General features: G+C 37.4%; 3 protein-coding genes across 3 annotated transcripts; 2 read left to right on the top strand and 1 right to left on the bottom strand.

Moving 5' to 3' along the window:
- The first annotated feature begins 4,981 nt into the window (after nt 1-4,981).
- On the top strand, nt 4,982-5,437 carry LOC122090533 (polcalcin Syr v 3-like). Its single transcript, XM_042660165.1, has one exon. It carries the CDS (start codon nt 5,033-5,035, stop codon nt 5,288-5,290), a length of 258 nt encoding a protein of 85 aa, XP_042516099.1. The 5' UTR covers nt 4,982-5,032; the 3' UTR covers nt 5,291-5,437.
- A 2,512-nt stretch (nt 5,438-7,949) lies between these two features.
- LOC122091070 (probable serine/threonine-protein kinase PBL23) lies at nt 7,950-11,442 on the bottom strand. Its single transcript, XM_042660890.1, has 6 exons — nt 10,315-11,442; nt 9,970-10,227; nt 9,716-9,882; nt 9,476-9,555; nt 9,242-9,389; nt 7,950-8,531 (listed from the first exon to the last, which is right to left on the bottom strand). The coding sequence occupies exons 1-6, from the start codon at nt 10,757-10,759 to the stop codon at nt 8,184-8,186; spliced, it is 1,446 nt and encodes a 481-aa protein (XP_042516824.1). The 5' UTR covers nt 10,760-11,442; the 3' UTR covers nt 7,950-8,183.
- A 6,625-nt stretch (nt 11,443-18,067) lies between these two features.
- LOC122091280 (10 kDa chaperonin, mitochondrial-like) lies at nt 18,068-18,908 on the top strand. Its single transcript, XM_042661141.1, has 3 exons — nt 18,068-18,331; nt 18,443-18,582; nt 18,712-18,908. The coding sequence occupies exons 1-3, from the start codon at nt 18,227-18,229 to the stop codon at nt 18,758-18,760; spliced, it is 294 nt and encodes a 97-aa protein (XP_042517075.1). The 5' UTR covers nt 18,068-18,226; the 3' UTR covers nt 18,761-18,908.
- Nucleotides 18,909-19,873: the final 965 nt, after the last annotated feature.

Here is a 19,873-nt window from a genome sequence, read left to right as displayed (position 1 = left end):
GTCAAGATATGAACGGCATGTATAAAAAAAATTTGAGCTCAACACTTTCTTTTTTTTTTTAAAATAAAGGCAAAAGATGTACACCACCTTGTATGGCCCTTTCACACGTATTATTTATCTCTCTTCCTGATACTCTCTTTCCTAATCATGTACAGTCTTGTATACGAAAACTATGCGATGCTTCCTCCCATGCTTCCATGCCCCCATAGGCTTGGTGTGAAAGAATTCATCACACACCCAGCAATGTGGAGATCCCATACCCTAAAAAAAACTCTCCATTTTATATTTTGTGTTGTGAAGGTTTGAGTGAGAATGAGGATAGAGGAATTTCATATTCTATCTGATGGTGTTACCCCTGAAGCCTTTGAAACTTTCCAACATGTTTCATGCTAATGCCTGGACCAAAAACAAATGATAGACCAAGTGGAGCCTCTGACATGAACCGACCAGCCCGATTGTTTGGTCCACAGTTGTTATTCGTGATTCAGGAGTCATTATCATAGTTAGTTAAAATGCATTTTAAGTGTCAATTTTTTGCCATTGGTCTCGAAATACAATAAAAAATAAAATAAAAAATAAAAAACTAAATAGATAAAACAAAATAAAAAAAGGGAAACATGTAAAATGCATTTACGATTTTTTTAATGAAAATGGTATTTTTTTTCCTTGGGTGAATTAAAATATATTCAAGCACCCATCAAAAGGATTACAACATCTAGAAGAGAAGGGAGAAGGGACCAATCCAACAAGGAGAGGCCAATAGAGGAGGGTGATAACAAGATGGAAAGAAGCTGGAATGCTCCAATATAAATTTCTGTTGGTCCTTAGTCTGCCACTAATTTTTAGCTCAATACAGTCTTAGATTTGTTCGTGACTCCTCAATTCGACGGCCATATCCTCAGATTTCTATCATACCAGATGTTATAAACCGAAACACAAATGCAAGCTTCCCAATCTTGTCACAGGAAGGCTTACCTTTAAAGACCGAGAGACCCAACACCATTCATTTTTGAAAACAAGGATCTACCTTGCAGATGGCCAGCATTAATGAATGATGCAAATTTAACTGGATAATTCGAAATGCTACTTCTTAAAGAAATTAATTAAATATTTTATAAACTTATAATCTACAGATCAAAAATTAATATTTAACTAATAACACATAAGTTAGTCCCACAATTTATGTATATATTATCACTTAGTCTCATATTTTCAAATCTAAACATTTAAAACGCATCATTCGTTTTCTTTTTTTTACCGTTCTCAAAATATTTTGAGAGTAGTTTTTTACCATGCCATTCAAATTCTTGAGCCTTTTTAAACTTGTCATAACAAATAAAATCTTTTTTCTGTACTCGTATTAACAACCTATGGTCATAACTCATGATTCATGAGGGAATAATATGGGTGGGCCCACGTGGGGGCTTTGACACACCAACGACCAAAACCATTAGGATCCTTATCATAGGGTTGAGTAGGGCAAGGGGCCTTGTTTTGCCCAGCCATCACCATCATTAATAATAAAGCAAACATGGTCCAATGAATAGATGAATCAGCTGGCTTAGAGCCTTATCTTTTATGTAAGAATAGGGTTAATGAATTAAGGGAGAAAAACCTGCCAGTATGGTGTAAGGCAACAACGGCGCACAGGGTGATCAATAGTTAACCATGTGGGAGCATCTTTAGAGCATAGGGTATGAGGTAATGTAGTATTTTTGTGCTTACATGTGTTTGTGCGCAGACAACACCAAACTAGTAGAATTTTTTTTTTTCTCATTAATTAAAGAACTAACTTAACATTAAATCATTTGCATAATCTTTGTTTTTTAAAAGCTGACTAATGGGTAGAAGGCACCTCACATTGTACCATTTGAGAATTTGATCTTAGTATTTTTTGCATTTGGACATGACAACCAATGTGGGCCACTAGTTAGTGAAGTTGTTACCTAGTCATTATCTTAAAACTGATATGAAAGGGATTGAAGATTAAATATATTAATTTCTTTTAGAATTTTTTGTTTTTTTGGCAATGATTTCTTTTTGAAGATTATGTTGAGGATCAAGCTCACCTTGATGGATCAAGCTGAGAATTGATACACTACACTGGTCTAACCGGGTTGCAACTTTAGTGGGTTGGACCGCCAAGAGGATAAGCCAGAGCCCAACCCAGTGTGTAATAGAAGCCCAATGGGCCCAATCAGGAAGCCCATCATCTTGGGTTCGGCCCATTCGGGTTAGCCAAATGCAAACTTCATCCTTAGCATATGTTAGGTTGATTATCAAAGCCATGAAGGTTTGTTAACCTTGGCTTCTGTATTCTGGTTTCAGCCTGAAGCATCACAACTGAACCTTAAAAATCTATGGGAAAAAGATCCCGGACAGGTCGTGTGTCGTCTGCACTCAACTCAGACAAAGAGAAGTGGGGAGGTGGGGTGACAGATCCACCCCATGTGAAATATGAAAAACCCAACCCCGTTGATGCCTGTGCCCCCTCATGGCCTCCATGCTGATGCAAGGGCCACATGACCTGGCAACGATCTTTCCAAAAAGGAATTTTTCTTGATAGAAGGCTCCGTTTGGTTTAAAGTGAAAACCATGTTAGGGGAAAAAAAAATTTCTTAGTTAAAATCGATCTAGAAAAATAAGATTCAATTTGATATGGAAAGCGAGATTGGCCCATAGGAAATTTAGGTTGGAATTTGGAAGTTGAATTACCGTGGGCCAGGTTAGTCCTAGAGGTGTCAATCCTGAGCCCACACAGGTAGGCCCGACCTAGCCCGACTCACTTAAGGCCCGACCTGAACTGACTCGTTTATTAAACAGGCGTTTATGGTGCAGAGTAGTAGCCCATCAGGTGCCCGATCAGCCCGACTCACTTAAGTAGCCCGTTAGAACCAACTCACTTAGCCCGACCAACCCGACCCCCTTTAGAAAAATGCTTAAATTGTAAATACATATTCTACCACTAATACTACAAATTACGAGAAATGCTTAAATTGTAATTACCTTTTCTAAGAATTTTATCTTCTTAAATTCTAAGAAAAATGCTTAAATTGTAAAGCCAATAGTTTAATCCGCTTAAGAAATGATTTTAGGATAGGCCCATTTAGAGCCTATTTATAATAAAATAAGCCCATAGCCTGTTTAAGGTAGCCCGATTAAAGCCCGACACTGACCAGCTCGATTACAAACCGTACCATGCCCCCCAAACCCGGGCTCGTTTAAGGAAACGGACCTTCATGGTGCAAGGATTTCACACCGTCAAGCTCGGTTAGGCCCGACTGATTGACACCCCTAGTTATTCCTATTCAAAATTCATAGATTGCCGAACTCATCCAGCCATAGTTGCACCCTAAATGATTTGTACTAGCCATTGCTTTGCTTGCTCTTTTCGAAGGTCTGGGGGCTAGAAGTACAACTACTTGGGAATATATATATATATATATATATTTATAATTTTAATTTAATGAGGGACAACTAAGATTTTTAGTGAGGGTAAATTCAGTCATTTCACATTTTATTACAAAATTATACAAGAGATTTATTAAGCATTCCCATTGGCATGCATCCAGCAGGAATTGAATATACGAATTTGCCAATTATGTATTAGACTTACGGGGATACCTAGGCACCCAGAGACAAGAAAATGTGTCGTAAGCGATAAAATGCTTCAAGCATGACAACTTTTGATAATGACATGATGATACTAGTAGACATACCACACTTTCAACTTATTTTAAAATATAATTTTGCAAATAAGACAAAAGCTCAAACCAAACATTAAATACATTCTCTATATCAAGCATACTCTTGGTTAGTTTTTATCTAAATATACTTTGTCATGTGTCACTTTCAATGATTCTTAAAATTTCTTTTGTACCCTTAACTCAAAGAACTTTTGGTAATAAAACAAAAACTCAAACTAAGCATTGAATACGTTCTTCGTATCAGGCATACTCTTGGTTTGTTTCAATATACATATACTTAGCGATGTGGTACAATTTGATGACTAAAAATAGTGAAATTTATTAAAATATGATGCTTTCAATGGATGGGTCGCTTGATAATCCACTTAGTTGTATTCACAAATACAGCAAACATATAAAGCAAACATATAAGTAATATTTGCAAACAAGGGAAATGCTATCTAGCAGGAGAATGTTGGAAAGAGCTCGAACTAGGGTCCTAAATGACCTCCCCACCTTAATCCTAGGAACACATGGAGGAGGAAAACATTTGATGATGTAGTTACCTTGAAGGTTGAGGGCTGGATCAACTACAATAATAACATTCAAAACCTTATCCCTACTAATGGATATTCCAAGCAAGTCAACCCACCTGTGGGGACTCCAAACAAGGACAAGTGTGAGGAGCCATCTGATTTTAACTATCCTTGCGCCCTCTCCAACATTTCTCATGTAGTCAAACCCCCGTGGAGACTTATATGGTTGGAATATTTTCCATATGGCATGTTGGTGACTGAATGAAGCCCAAATTCTTGATTGGGTCGATCCCGTTTACATCTTGATTGCGCAGCTTGATTAGCATGATTAACATGAGCCCTATTATGATGATTCACCAACTGACCGACTGAATAGAAACATGTTCATAGAAGTCTTGATTAACTAAACAGTCAATAACAGTATAGAACCTTAAATTGATCAGAATCAATTTATCCCGACGGATTGACACCCTAATTCTTCACATAAGACCATACTGCGGCATTTTTCCTATGAGGGTTATGGTAAGCATGAGATTGTACTGAGTTCGCAAATAGCACCTGAAATATTTGAAGCTCAAATGGGTAATGAAAGAGACCATGAACGAGTCTCTCGGATCCAACCCTTTCTTACAAATGGTACAGAGACATATATGCGCTAATGATGCCAATAAGAACACCAAAACCCGAGTCTTAAGGACGACCCTACACTTCTGATATCAATCCCTTTAAAATTCACTTTCAAATTCAAACACTAAGCTTCAAGAAGAAGAAGAATAAGAAGAAGAAGAAGAAAGATTATTATCAACAGAGATGGCCAGCGTCGATGCAGAGACCAAAGCAGAGATGGATAGGATCTTCAAACGATTCGACATTAATGGCGATGGCAAGATCTCTGCTTCGGAGCTTGGTGAAGTATTGAAACAACTTGGTTGTGCTTCTCAGGAAGAGATTAAGCGTATGATGTCAGAGATAGACACAGATGGTGATGGCTTCATATCATTTCAGGAGTTTGCCAATTTCCACAACGCTAACAGAGGTTTGATGAAGGATGTAGCTAAGATATTCTAAGCTTCTATTCTCTTTTAACTCACCTGAAGTTCTGTAACTCATTTTTGTATGATAGTATGAGGTGCTTTTTCAAATTCTGAAACTCTCCAAAAAATTGTGAGAACAGAGAAGAAGTGCAATCAATAGTCTTTTGATACCATTCCTTCCTTTCTTGGGTTCAATTTCTCTTAACCAGCTGCTTTTTTTGTGTAATTTTGGTGAAGTAATGTATGTATTCTGTCATTCTTTAATCTTTGCTTCTTACAAGCTATACATTATTTCTACACTGGAACCCTAAAAGGCTAAAAACATGAGTTCTAAAGTTTCAGTTTTCACTTCATCTCTGCTGCTTCCGTTTTCGGTTATCGGCCCTCCTCACTTCTCTTCTGTAGTTCGGCATATGTTCATTTCATCTTTCATGCCTTACTTCTTCACGACTAATATGAGATATTCCTAAGTTTTGTAAGAATGGAAAATGTGAACCAAATAAGTTTAATCGAATTATTAAGACTATATACGAACCGATAGAAACAGAAAACAAAAATTTCGATTTGATTTTATTAGAACAAACACCAAGAAATACGAAAATAAATAGACAAAAGATCTGCACGAGACAGAGATTTAACGAGGGTCACACACCAGTGTGGTGTGCTACGTCCTCAGGCGAAGAAGAAGATGTTTCACTATATAGAAGAGAGATTACACCTAAGCAGTGGCAAGAAAACTCGCCTTGAAACCTTAGCTCGAAAAAACTCTCCCAAATACAAAGACTTTCTCAACAAGACAACAATATATTATATATACTCCAAGTTGCGGGTCGACCCAGCGGGTCCCAACCTCTCTGCTTTCATCACAAATCTTGAAAAACTTCTCATTCGGATCGCCGCCAAAATATGTCAGAGCGGATCAATCTTCAAAACAAATCAAGAATTCGAGACAAACTTAACGGGTTTTGATTTCGATTTATACATATTATATCCTGAATTAAACATAAGTTGAACCGAAAAACTAGAACCGAACCAATTGACATTATTGCCATCATATCCAACAGTCTAAGAAATTTCTTTTATCATTTCAATCAAATTGGAGCAAGGGCAAAAGTCAGAGAAATATGAGCTTTGTTTTTTTGCATGTTAAAGGAAGGGAAGTAAAATTGGTTTAAAGGAAATTTTTTGTAATTAAGATTATGTTAACTTATTTAAAACTCTAACAATATTTGATAAGTATATTTTTCATATCACATATTTATTTCCATTATTAATCCAATCGATTTGATTGCGAAGTAAAGAAAATTTCAAAGGTACGGGATTAACACGTTGTGGGTATAGAATGGAATCCCCCCACATTAAACCAACTGTTGATAACTTCTAATTTTCTAATGCAGAACCTGAAGATACAACAGAGTGAACAAACTTTGAAATAACTAACCATGTGAACCATGCATGGTATCATTTTAGTGCTGAAAACGACCTTATCAATATTAAATTTTTATTTTCAACTATAAATGTGAAGATAATTTTTTATTATTAATCTATCTAATTAATAACAGCTCATCCCATCACATTCACCTGACATAAGAAGCTCACCAGGTTGACGATCAAATCTATCATTTCTCATCTACATGCTAACTCAACAACAGCGCAGGTGGATCTCTAAACAATGGTAGAGACTAAAAAGCTCTAGCCTGATCAAGATGTGGAAAGTATAATTCTTGGCATTGATTCAACATCAATCCCACTACTGCTGCATCAGACCAATGTACATTAAGACTCTATCAAGCAATGCGTGGACTCCCAATCAACATAATCAAATGTAAGATCAAACACTAAGAAACACGAATAATAAAGAGACAATAGATCTGTACGACATAGAGATTTGACGAGGTTCACACACTAGGGTGGTGTGCTATGTCCTCGGGTGAAGAAGAAGATGATTCACTATGCAGAAGAGAAATTACACCCTAGCAATGACGAGGAAAAAACTCGCCCTGAAACCCTTGCTGCGTGAAAACCCTGGAATACAATGACTTTCTCAACAAGCAACAGTACATTATATATACTGCAAATCGCGGTCGACCCATCGGGTTGCGGTCGATCCGATCGAACCATACCACGGGGGCTATGCCCCGCACCCCCATACTAGGTCAGTGATGGGCTCCAGGCTTGGGCCTATCGGGCCAACCCCTCTGCTTCCATCACAAATCTCAGAAAATTTTTCATTCGAGTCACCACCAAAATATATCGAATCAGGTCAATCTTCAAAACGGCTCAAGAATTCGAGACAAACTTAACATCAAAACTTACCTAATTTCCTTTTATTCAACATATTCAATCAAGGTTATTTTATTTTAGCGGATGAGAGCAATCTAGGAGATCCTCTAAATTTATTTCTAGGATTTATAACCTCTATTATTTCTAGGTATTTAGCTTGCTAACTTTCCCTAGCATAAATGAACTATTTGAATTATCAACCTCAAATTAAAAATTTGCATCGAAGTCGGGATAAGTCGCGCCCCCCACCCCCCAAAAAAACATAAAAAGGAAAAAAAGAAGGGTGGAGGGAAGGGGTGGGGAAAAGACTGTACCTTAAATATGTAGATCATATGATGGTGTCTTAATGGAAATTTGTTGAAGCGTGAGATAAGTTCACAAAATTTGTATTCAGGAGTCGAGACCCAGAATAAAAAAATTACTAATTCCTTTGATGATTGGATAGGGAAATGAAGGACATATAAAATAAAAATTCTGAATACATCATTGTATTTTTACACTATTTACAAGTTTTCACTCTTCTTTCCGTCGTCATCCAATCCCTCTCCATTTCTTTCCCATATATTCATGTAGGCAACAGGATAAAAAATTGTAGGAAAAATATTGATTAAAAATATAATAAAATAAAAAACAAGTGCCCTGCCTCATCGACAATATAGGTGATTATCTTCCTCATAGTCTGAAACCCCTAACATGGCGAGAGCGAAATGACTCCTCATTTCACTCTTTTTATGTTGTAGATGAGAATAATTATCAATAATAGAATCATTCCTGGAAGGGGCAGATATATTACTGCTTGAGCTATAATTTTCATCTCCTTGCAGAATTGCAACAATTTGATTGATGCTAGGCCTCCTGGATTCTTCACTTTCAATGCAGGCACCCGCAGCTTGAATCATCTTCATCAATTGATTTGAATCACGAGGGCTAATTGTGAGTGTTGGATCAAGCAACTCCTTGATTGATCCTCCTCGTTGTAATAGTGCCTTTGCCTGAAAAGGGAAGGAAGATTTGAGCATGGTTTTGACCACATTGATTACAAGATTCCAAATAAAAAACATTCATAACATCTTTTAGTTGTGGCCACCAAACATTTGCCAATTATGGATATTAAACATACCTAAATTGTATTTTACAAAGTTTTTTTTCTTTACTTGTTTGAGATTAAAATGAATCATATCAGATAGATATATAGGAGTAAGCACAAGATCACTACCCAAGTTTTAATTCATATCAAGTATCATCCATGTTGCATTTTGTGCTACAGTATGCAAAAACTAAAATTATGTCAGAATGTTCTCATAGGGATTGATTCCCTAAAACTATAGCTTCATCAAAGCATCCAAACAACTCTCTCTCTCTCTCTCTCTCTCTCTCTCATGAGTATCACTCAAAGAATTTATTTTGTGAGGTCACATTTCAATAATGGTACTAATTCAACAACCATAAGCATTACAAAAATCAAGTGGCCATTAAACTGTATAATAGTATAAGACACATGAATGCCCATTGCATAATGGTTGGATCATTAAATCAGTTAAAGTGATCCATATCAAGGCTTTAAAAAGCTTACTCATTGAAAGCAGTAGGTGTTCCGATTTGAAAAAAGGAGGAAATTTAGTGAGAGACCATTGGTCAAACCAATATGTAGTTCAACAATAGTAGAAGGAAGTTGGCCAAAAAGGAATAAATGATGACTTACCCACAAGACTAAGTTGTCATCTCCTGACCGTCTGTTGGCTTCGATTGGCTTTCGGCCTGTGATTAGCTCCAAGAGAACGACCCCAAAAGCATAAACATCTGTCTTATCGGAGACTTTACCGTGTTGGAAATATTCAGGAGCCAAATAACTACACAGTTAAGTTTCGAAGTGAGAAGAAAGAACACAGAATATAAGCCATTAATACTTTCTATTTCCTTCTCTCTGGTATCTTACCCGAATGTCCCTTTGACGGTTTTGCAGAGGAAAGGAACTGAAGGTGCAGGGGTCCATGTTGCTAATCCGAAATCGCATAGCTGAAAAAGGGGAGGGCAGGGGAAGGGGGGAGGGGGAGGGGGGGGTTGGGGGAGAGAAGGAAATAATCAAAATGAACTTAGCTTACACTTTAGTATAGAATTTATCAATAGTCAGCAATCACCATACAAGAAAGAATCCACCAGAAATATTTGGACTTACCTTGGGTTTCTTCTTGGAAGAGAGAAGGATATTAGAGGGTTTAATGTCTCTATGAACAACACATTTTTCACTCCCATTGTGTAAGTAAGCAATAGCTTCTGCAATTCCGACCGCGACCTTAAATCTCACCGACCATGGAAGAGAACCACCCTTAACTCCTCGGTTTGCTGCAAATGGGTACTTGCTAAATCACTCAAATTGATCATCACTACAACAAATTGCCCATAAGGAAATACAAGATCCAGAAAAGATACCATGTAAGTAGTGCTGCAAGCTTCCTCCAGAGACAAATTTGTACACCAAGAACAGACCCTCCTCTGGATCAATACAGAAACCCATAAGCAGAACGACATTTCGATTATGGAGAGAACTGGCAATCATCAGTTCCCTGCAGAAAGCCTTCGTAGATTCCTTATCTTCCTTGACTAACCGTTTGATTGCAACAGCTTTTCTAAGAAACCCAACTCTCCCTTTGAAAACACAGCTCAGAGCTCCTCTCCCCAATACTCTGTCTACCCACAACAACAGAATCCATTATAGTTTCCTTACCCAGAACAGAAACAAGTTTGTAATTGAGAACAGATGATTAAGGCTAGTACCTTTGGAGAAATTCCCAGTGGCTGCCCGGATTTCGCTGTAACTGAATCTCTCTAATGTGCTGGCCACCGGAGAGATACTTCTTTCCAGAGACTGAAACCTTCGCCATTTCATGTCGTGAGATTGAGAATCTGACAAATCAGTACTCAAATTTACCATTAGAACTGTAGCAGCAGAAACAGAGGAAGACCCGTTCAGAGCTTCAAGGTCCATCTGCGAACCAAAGCTGAATCTGAAAGAAGAGTGTACAGATTGTGGGTCGGCGGCTAAAGATTTTGGGTCGACGGCGCTCATGAAATGAGGGCCAAGACTACCAGACTCGACGAGAAGCCAAGCTTCGTCATTATCACTATCACCATTATCCTTTCCCCCTTGTTTTTTATCCTTTGAGCGACTACCCCGCCTTCTTATTGGAAGAAAACAACCCAGACCAAGCTCCCAAATCATATTCCTTTTAAAGATCTTCCTCGTTTCGTGCTCGTCATCATGAAATTCATCCTCTACAGAAAAAGGAATCACCTTGAATTTTGCACCAGTTGGGCCATTCGGACCGTCTTTCCAGTCAATGTACCTACTACCTTGGGAGTAACCCCATTTGAAGCAGATCTGAAGGAACACAAGAACCCAGAAACCGTAAACGAGGAAAACAGGTTGCAAGAGAATAGAAAGACAAAAGCAAAAGAGAGAAAGAAAGAAAAAGGAAAAGTGAAAGCTGCTTTGCTTGAAGGACAGGCGAGGTCTTGCATAAAAGATTAAGAGAGAGACAGAGAGAGAGAGAAAGAGAGAAAGAGAGAAAGAGAGAGAGAGAGGAGGTGGGCTCTGGCCTATGGGTATGATTAAAAATTAGTTCTAAAGACTTTCAGGAAATGTCTGTTTGAGAGAAGGCGTGAGATGATTCTGTGAGACTGAGAAAGGGGAGATTCTTGTTGCCGGTTCAAGAGGACAAGCCCTGAGAAAGTAGAACCCACATGAATTTGATCCTTTCTCCCTTCCCTGCAGGAGGGCCCAGCTGATACTCTTTTGACGCTTTCCCCTGCTCCATGAACGGTGGATCAAGGTTGGTAACTGTTAGAACCCACATGAATTTGATCCTTTCCCTCTTCCCTGCGGGATCCCTGGCCCGGCTGATACCCTTTTGATGCTTTCCCCTGCTCCATGAACGGTGGATCAAAGTTGGTAACTGGTAGAACCCACATAAATTTGATCCCTTCTCCCTTCCCTGCAGGATCCCTGGCCCAGCTGATACCCTTTTGATGCTTTCCCCTGCTCCATAAACGGTGGATCAAGGTTAGTAACTGGATCAATAGGACCAACTGATCTTATATCTATCATCCACGTGCTCCAGTGGCTGATCCAGAGTTCTAGACTCATCATCTCCTCATCATGTAGGTAAAATGTCTCAAATCAATTGATTTTGTAATCGAAACAGGTGGGAGTTCAGTGTTGTACACATCGCCGCCTCCATTTCGATCCAATAAAGCTCAAACATTTGTTAATGGAAGAAAAACCATTCTTTAGAGATGGGACCCAATCAGATCTCTAGGAAATCAAAACTGGTCCATCACGAATTGCCCTTTGCCACTTGATCAGTAATAAAGGAGGAGTATTATAAGATAATGTATAAAATACGTCTGCATATGGATTTGTCTAAATTTTTTTTTTTTTTTGGGTTAAAAGATTTGTCTCTTAAAATACTGAAATTGCTTAGTTTGATAATATTCTGTCACTCTTCTTAATATAATAGTAGTAATTTAGTAGTTAGTATAAGTACAATCCAAATGGTCCTCTTTCTACTTTTTAGCATCTTGTGGGTTTTGTCCTAACCTTTCATAGGTCCCTTGCTTGGCCTTTTGTGGGTCTTGCATAAAAAAAAGTAATTCTATTATCGTCAATAAAGTGTAAAAGAAGAGTAACTAAAGAACCTACACTCTTGTTGCTAACTTAGGTGATCAATTTCTGTAAGTCTATGCTTAAAGAAAATGACGATGCGTGAAAAAGAGAGCTTTCTTTACTACTGAATAAGAGTCACAATAGAGAGGAGATGATGGAGAAGCTGATAGCACAGCCACACCCACACATGTAAGGGTGTCAATTGTTGGGACCAATCGGGTTGCATTTTTAATTTTTTTTATTGGGTTTGACCCGATTCTCAGTTTTGGTTGATGCATTTGGTTAGTCCAATTAGTTTCAATTTATGTCCGTTCAGTGAAACTCTAACATAAAACCAATTCAAATTGTTAAAAGTTTAATTCAAGTCTATTGATTTAGGCTGAACTTTGACACCCTTATAAGTATGACAGTCATTTTGACTGCCACATAGAGAATATACCCTCAATGTAATACCAACCATTTAGAACTTAGGAAGGCCTTCGCTTCCATTAAAAACATTTTGTATATAGGAGGGGAAGATACAAGATAGTAGATAGTATAGCTCATAGATGGACTGGTCACGGTCTAACCTAAATAATGAGGACGGTTGGTTATGTGGTTACAAAAGGTTTGTTTTAGGTATAAATCAGGAGAAAGTTTGCCTTCACCCTCTGCCAAGAATTCACCAATGAACCTACATGTTAGAGGTCTGAAATGCCTTTCATTATTTCCAAATATTCTCGAAACTAAATAATGTCATCAGTGAAGAAATTCCTCTTTCAACTTGGGTGAAAAGCACAATTGGGTGACCATCCAACATCTTCCACCACCTAACAACCTCTCCAATCCCTCTGTCTCATTTTCTAGCTAGAATGTTTAAGTCCTACAGTTGGGTGGGTGCTGTCCTTGTCTGATTAAATTTGCTGTTCTTGGACCCACTGTTTGATTAAGTCCCAACTTAGGAGATTAGTCATCAGCACGACAGAGAATGAAATCAAAGAAAGAAAAAAAAGTCTCTCAATCTGAGATTCTGATGATCTTGAGAAGTTCTGTTTTGTAGATGTTTCTTGAATCAGTCATTCATTTGTTGTTCAAAGAATTATCTGAGTTGTTGCACGTATGCCAGATTTACGGTCTAACTAATATATAATATACCATATAAGAAAATTATCTTGATTGTTCAGAAAAAAAAAAAAACTATTATTAATTCAAGAAGAACCATTACATTATCACTAAAAATAGGGTTTCAGTCAATCGATTTGGTTTGATTTCTATTGGGATGAATTGATTTTGGTTCCGGATTGGGTCAAATCAAAATAGAACCATTAAGTAAAATTTTCATTTCAGTACGCTTTGATTTTTTTTTTCCCTATTGGTTTTCCTAAATGGGGTCTTGTCAGCCCGATGTGGGTTTTGATTTTTCATATATATATATATATATATATATACATGAAAAGGAAAAATGTTTTTGTGTCCACAACATTTTCTAGAGAACCCTTCCCCTTAAACATATTTGAAAAACTATTTTTTTGCTTTTCTATTTGGTTCAATTTCTATTTCCGATTTAGGCCACCCGGTTAGTCCAGTTGGTTTTGATTTTATTGTCTAGGAAAACCAAAACCATAGCCAGACCAATAAACATCTGGCTCGATTCGGTTCAAGCCAAACTGGCTGAATTCAATCAATCTGAACAGTTCAGGTTGGTATAGAGAGGGTCCTCTGATGTAGGACTTCTAAGATATTAATTAAGCCAACTACCCCTCAAAAGAGCTGACTTTTTTTTCTTTTCTTTTTTTTAATGGTGAAGATCTAAAGTGCTGATTTGATGGTGTGTGATGTGTTATGAATCTGATTTCTTTCTGATTACAGAGCATATACAACTTTCCAAAGCGTGTTATAGATCTAAGCCAACGTGATATTGTTCTTGAATTCGTCCTCACCTGGATCTGATTCTTAGGGAAGAGATGATGATGAGTGGAGCTATGGAGGCATCTTTTAAGTGACTTTCTTAAGCAAATTGCCAATGATCTTAAACTAGATCATGATGGGTCTAATAATGTATTTTGTCTGTAAGGATCCAATAATTCACTCTTCAACCTTCCTTGCTTGTCTTCCCACTTTAGAATCTTAGGTCCACTCTCTCACTCTGTTAATCATGTGACTTGATTCTTTTCTTTTCTTAATGCATAATTAGAATATCTCAAGCACCCCAAGGCCCACACACACACACACACACACAGAGGTGCCTTTGTTACTTGGGAATGCATCTAGTCCTAGTACTTTGTGAGCCAGTATGAAGTCCCCACAGCATGTGAGGGCTTTGAAGGATGTTGATGTAAGAGGCCAAAATGTGGTAGAAGTGACAAAAGAAGTCAGCAAGTCAGCACCTTTAGTCAAAGAAAAATAAGTTAGTCAAGCAAGTTCAGTCAACTCAGGATCACAGTGATGTTTCATCTACAGTGATGATATGTGCCCTTTCGTTTTCATTAATGCCCTCTCTAATCTGCCATTAAAAGAGCATAAAAAGGCATTAATGGAAGCAGAAAGATGGATGTCATCATCTATCACAAGTAAAACACACACAGATAGATGGGTAATATCTGGTTTGTGGCATCCCTGTTTGGTGCTAACCTTAGTGGAAGGACCGGAAGGAATGTGAATCAAGTTTAGCATCAACTATATTTCATGGTGCACCCAATGGTCCCAAACCAGTCAGCTGATTCAAGTATTGCACCACCTAGGGGCATCAATTGGTTTCAATCGGGCCTAATCGATGCTCAACAATTTATGATTTCACATCATTTTTGCCATTTAGGTAATCGGACCTTGTAGGCTAGAGTATGGATGTGTCTCTATCCAGTCAATAATTGGGCTCAAGGTAATTAGGCTAATTAAGCTATAGTCGAACTTTAACAGGCTAATTGGGCCATCAATAGTTGATTATTGATTCGTTCATTCAGTTCTGGTTAAGCAATCATTGAGCCACTACCTTGCAACAAGAACTCCTTATTATTAATTGGCCAATGTTTGAGCTTGATCATATCAGGTTTGGGAGGTGCCACGATTCATGATAAGTTTTGTGAAAGCCGTTTTGAGATGGTATGATCATGTTCAACGGAGGCTATTGGATGTACTAGTAAGGAGGGACCTCGTCCATATAGAAGGATCCAAAAGAGTTGAAGCAGACAAAAAATAACCATATGAGAAGTTATGAGGAAAGATATGCACATATTAGGTTTTGTCCCAAATATGACCTGAAATAAAGTGGAGTACAGGGCCAAGATCCAGGTGGCAGCCCCCCTATAATTGTGTTCTACTTCGTTAATGTTCTTAGTAATCTGTTTCCTCTAACATTTACTTATCTTTCTTACTTGTCTCTGCTTAGATCCTTGTGGCCGATCCCATTAAGTTGTGAGAAGACTTTGTTATTGTTGTTGTTGTTGTTTGAACCTAATATGTTTAGTGATTCCTTTTCTCCCTTCATTGAGGGATTCAGATGGTGTGCTGAGGGTATGGGGAATAGTTGGGAGGGTAAGTTTGAATTCATACCATAGTGGCCAAATATTTATCATCCTAGCTAGATGTACTTTGCCTTCACATATTTGTGTAAGAGAACTTTCTCCATAATTATAAGTCAGGCTTCACACAGTAGCTAGGATCCAACAGTTTAGGGCTCAAATCCATGGAAAGACAAGCTTCCATGCTCGTCATCATCGGCCCATCTTAGGGCTCAAATCCATGGAAAGACAAGCTTCCATTCTCATCATCATCGGCCCATCTGGTTAACCTGGTGAACCTGAGAATTGGCCACTGGCAGTCTAGCAAACTTAATTTGGTTTCTAATTTGCTTAAAATATAAACAAGACTTCCCTAGCCGGGTATGCACAATTTACTACGGCAGATCAGGGGAAAATGTGAGAGAAGAATTAAGGGTGGTGTCAAGAGACAAACAGCCCACGTTTCAGGTCTTAAGGTTGCAGTCTCATTATTTGTGGGGTTTGGCCTGGACTTGGGCTATATTGTTGTCTTATGGTGTCTTTTCTTAGCCCATTATAGTTATGGTCCATTAAGGAACTCATATAAACCTACCCCAGATTGTCTAGCTCTCTTTAGTTAACTACTGTTATTATTATTATTTTTTTAATATTTATTATTTTGGAGTTTCCTCGCTTTTAATTTGGCCTTGAATGTGTTTACTATCGAAGGATCCAGTTCTTCTCCTTGGCGTCCATCGCCCAGGTTGGTCCATAGTTACCTGGGCGAGAGCTTCATGTAACTAGACTATGATTCAACGTTTTGAGAGAGGCACGGAAAACACGGCATTGAAAGAGGAATGGAGAATGAGGCCAAGAAGTATTGGATCATCGCTTAGACACGTGATACTCACCTAAATAACTATAGGCAAGACTTGAGCGATGGACGCTCAAGTGAGGTCCAGAGCTCATGTTAGTAATGGCTCTACTTATTGAACTAGGTGGATGATGGCATGTCTCATGTTCGAGACATCCTCCACCCCAAAAAAAAAACCACCCACCCCCACCCCCCAAAAAAAAAAAAAAAACCTTTGCCCCCCCACCCCTTTTTTTTTTTCGCACTTTCTTTTGTTTTGAAAATAAAAAAAACAATGAAACTTTTTCTCTTATAGCAAGATCTATAATATTTTTTAATAAAAGACTAAAATTACAATCACACATCTATGGACATTTTTGCTTCTTCTTCTTGATACCATTTTCTAAGATTTTGATTCAAATTAGAATTGATGGAGGTCAATTTTGTGTTAGATTTCAGGTTATTTAACCTTGTTCTAGAGGATTTGAAAGTGGCATGGTTGCTAGTGTTGCCCTAATGTCTCACCTCCTTTATTAAACGTTAGAACAAATAGGCTACAGCTAGGGTTTTTTTTTTTTTTTTAAAAGAAAAGATACAACTAGGTTTATTTCTTAAAAAAAAAAAAAAATTGAGGTTTGAAATGTAAGAATTCAATCTTTACCACAAACCAGTAGGTAAACAGTCTTGATTATTTAATATGAAGATCTAGAAAATACTTAAACTGATGAAGATTAAATAGTTTAGCATATTCTGCCCAAATTGTGCTAAAACTTATATGCTTCTTCATTCCAAAATCTGTCACAATATTCCCAAATGCATAAAGTAAAGCTTTGCTTGATCTCTTAAACATTATGTGCTTCTTCATTCCAAAATCCGTCACAATATTCCTAAATGCATAAAGTAAAGCTTTGGTTGATCTTTTGAATGTTTAAGAGGGTGTTGAAGGCTTGTAATGGCCAACTTGACCCATCAGCTTCCTTAATCATCCGCTGAAGTCTTAGAGAGTCAAGAAAAGATTTTAAACCATTTAAGTCTAACATCTCTAACCCATGGCAAAGCCTCTCTTAATGCAAAAACCATCCTAAGCCAATATCACTAATCCAACATTAAGTAACTCTTTACCCAACGCTTCTTGATGTCCATAATGATTTGTTTAAAATCATGTTCTGGTTCTAGCCTAATAACGATTTAGTCCCTATTATTCGCAGCTTAACCAGAAGGACTATGAATAATCGACTCTACATTAACATCGTTAATCCTAACATTGGTGTTCTATCTTATCTTCATTAATTAATGAAGTTTTTATTTTCAAAAAAAAAAAAAAAAAAAAACTTACTTTTGAGATTTAGATAACTTCAAATATCAGTTGGGCTTCTCTAACCAAACAAGTTTGAAATTCAAGACATGACCCATAGAGTTAGACCAAATCAGAGTGGGTCAAGACCCTGAACTTGTGGCTCCCAGTGGTCCTTGGTTTAATGATGAACCTGGGCCGGTTGTAATCCAAAAGAGTCGAAAGACCCAAACAGGAGGACACCATAAAATGAACAAAAACCCTAAAAACTCGACAAACCCTAAAGCTTAAATTTTCTGTGACCATCTCGGATTCCAGAAGCTCCCAAGTTTCAAAGCTACAGGCTTGCTTCTCCCACGACTGCTCTCGCTCCATCTCTCACTTGTTTTAAAGAGAAGATTTTCCATTTGGAGCTCTGCTTTATGGCGAAGCGTCTGATTCCAAGCTTAAACCGGATCCTGGTGGAGAAGATCGTCCCTCCTTCGAAGACTACTGCTGGTATTCTCCTTCCTGAGAAGACAAACCAGGTAATCTGAGTTCATACTTGGTCTTTGCTTTCATAACCTTGCGTAATCTGAAACTTCGCTCATGGGCTCTGTTTGATTTTACCATTTGATGAATCTTTTGGATATATACAGCTAAATTCGGGGAAAGTGGTGGCAGTAGGACCAGGATTACGAGACAAGACAGGGAATGTCATCCCTGTTTCCGTAAAAGAGGGGGATACTGTTCTATTGCCCGATTATGGTGGCACCCAAGTCAAACTCGGTGAAAAAGAGTAAGCTCCAATCCACTACCATTATTGTCTCTTCTCTGATCATTTTCATTCTGTGTTCTTCTGCTAGCTTTGATTTTAATATGTTAGTAGTAGTTTGAATATTTGGGTTACCTGGGTTTTGGTTTGCAGGTTCCATCTGTATAGGGACGATGACATTCTGGGTACTCTACTCGATTGATTGGTTGATTGATTCTCATGAAAATGATGAGCATATAGATTAGATGAAGAGGGTTTCTATGTTTCTTCTGCTGTTTTTGGTGAAATGCGAGGTTAATGTATCGTGCTTCCATTAGAGAGTTCTGAATCAATCGAAGCAATTTCGATTACTCTTGTCTCTTGTCCCTGTTGCTATTACAATCTCTAATCCTCTCTCTAAGATTCCTTGATTACGAGTTTCCCGAATTCCCAATTCCTTCTGCATCTCTTCTAATAACAAAATGATTGAAACCTTGGGAGAAATGATTTTGTTAGTTCATGGGGTCTCATCACCCTATAATTTCTAATCTCTCCTTCTTTTTTGGTGTATAAACAGTAATTTCTAATCACCTGGACAAAATTTAGAGTCTTAGACTAGATTATTAAGGATTAAGGATATGTTTGGATGGCAAGAAATGGTTAAAAAGGAAAACATAAAAAAAAAAATTAATTCTTTTATCTTTTCAATAAAAAAGTTAAAAAGGCTTGACAATTTATTCTTTTATAATTCTTTTATAATTCTTTTATCTTATTATTTATTAATTTTTAACCCAACATTAGGTTTAACAATAACTAAAATAAGTTAGCCACCAATCAAGCTGAGGTGGTGGCTTAGCAGCCAACTGTGTCACTTGTCATCTTCTATGTGAGATCCAAATAACTAAAATAAAATAATTTCCAACCAAGCACATCAATGAGGAGTTTCATTTATAAGATCCTTTTCTGTCTTGAGTATATCCGTTATCAAAAAATGGACAGCCAAGAGAGCTCAAAGTCTCTAATATTGAAAATTTCATTTTACTTTCTTCGACCTTTTTCTTTTTCACTTAACTCTTAGTTCTAACCAGTGCGCGAATTATTCGGCCGAACCGAATTTTTCCGAATTTTATTAAAAAATTTGACCGAATCCGAATTTAAAATAAAATTCGGTAAAATTCGTGACTTTTTCAAAAGTAAATATAAAACGCGAATAATTCAGACCGAATCCGAATTAAACCGAATTATTCGGTCCAATTAAACAGTATTTAAAAAAAAAAAACAAAAAAAAAAAAAAAAAAAAAAAAAAAAAAAAAAAAAAAAAAAAAAAAAAAAAAAA

Source organism: Macadamia integrifolia, chromosome 10 (genome assembly GCF_013358625.1).
Source record: "Macadamia integrifolia cultivar HAES 741 chromosome 10, SCU_Mint_v3, whole genome shotgun sequence".
Taxonomy (NCBI): domain Eukaryota; kingdom Viridiplantae; phylum Streptophyta; class Magnoliopsida; order Proteales; family Proteaceae; genus Macadamia; species Macadamia integrifolia.
The sequence above is the reverse complement of the archived record's forward strand: the minus strand, read 5'-3'. Positions and strand labels throughout refer to the sequence as shown.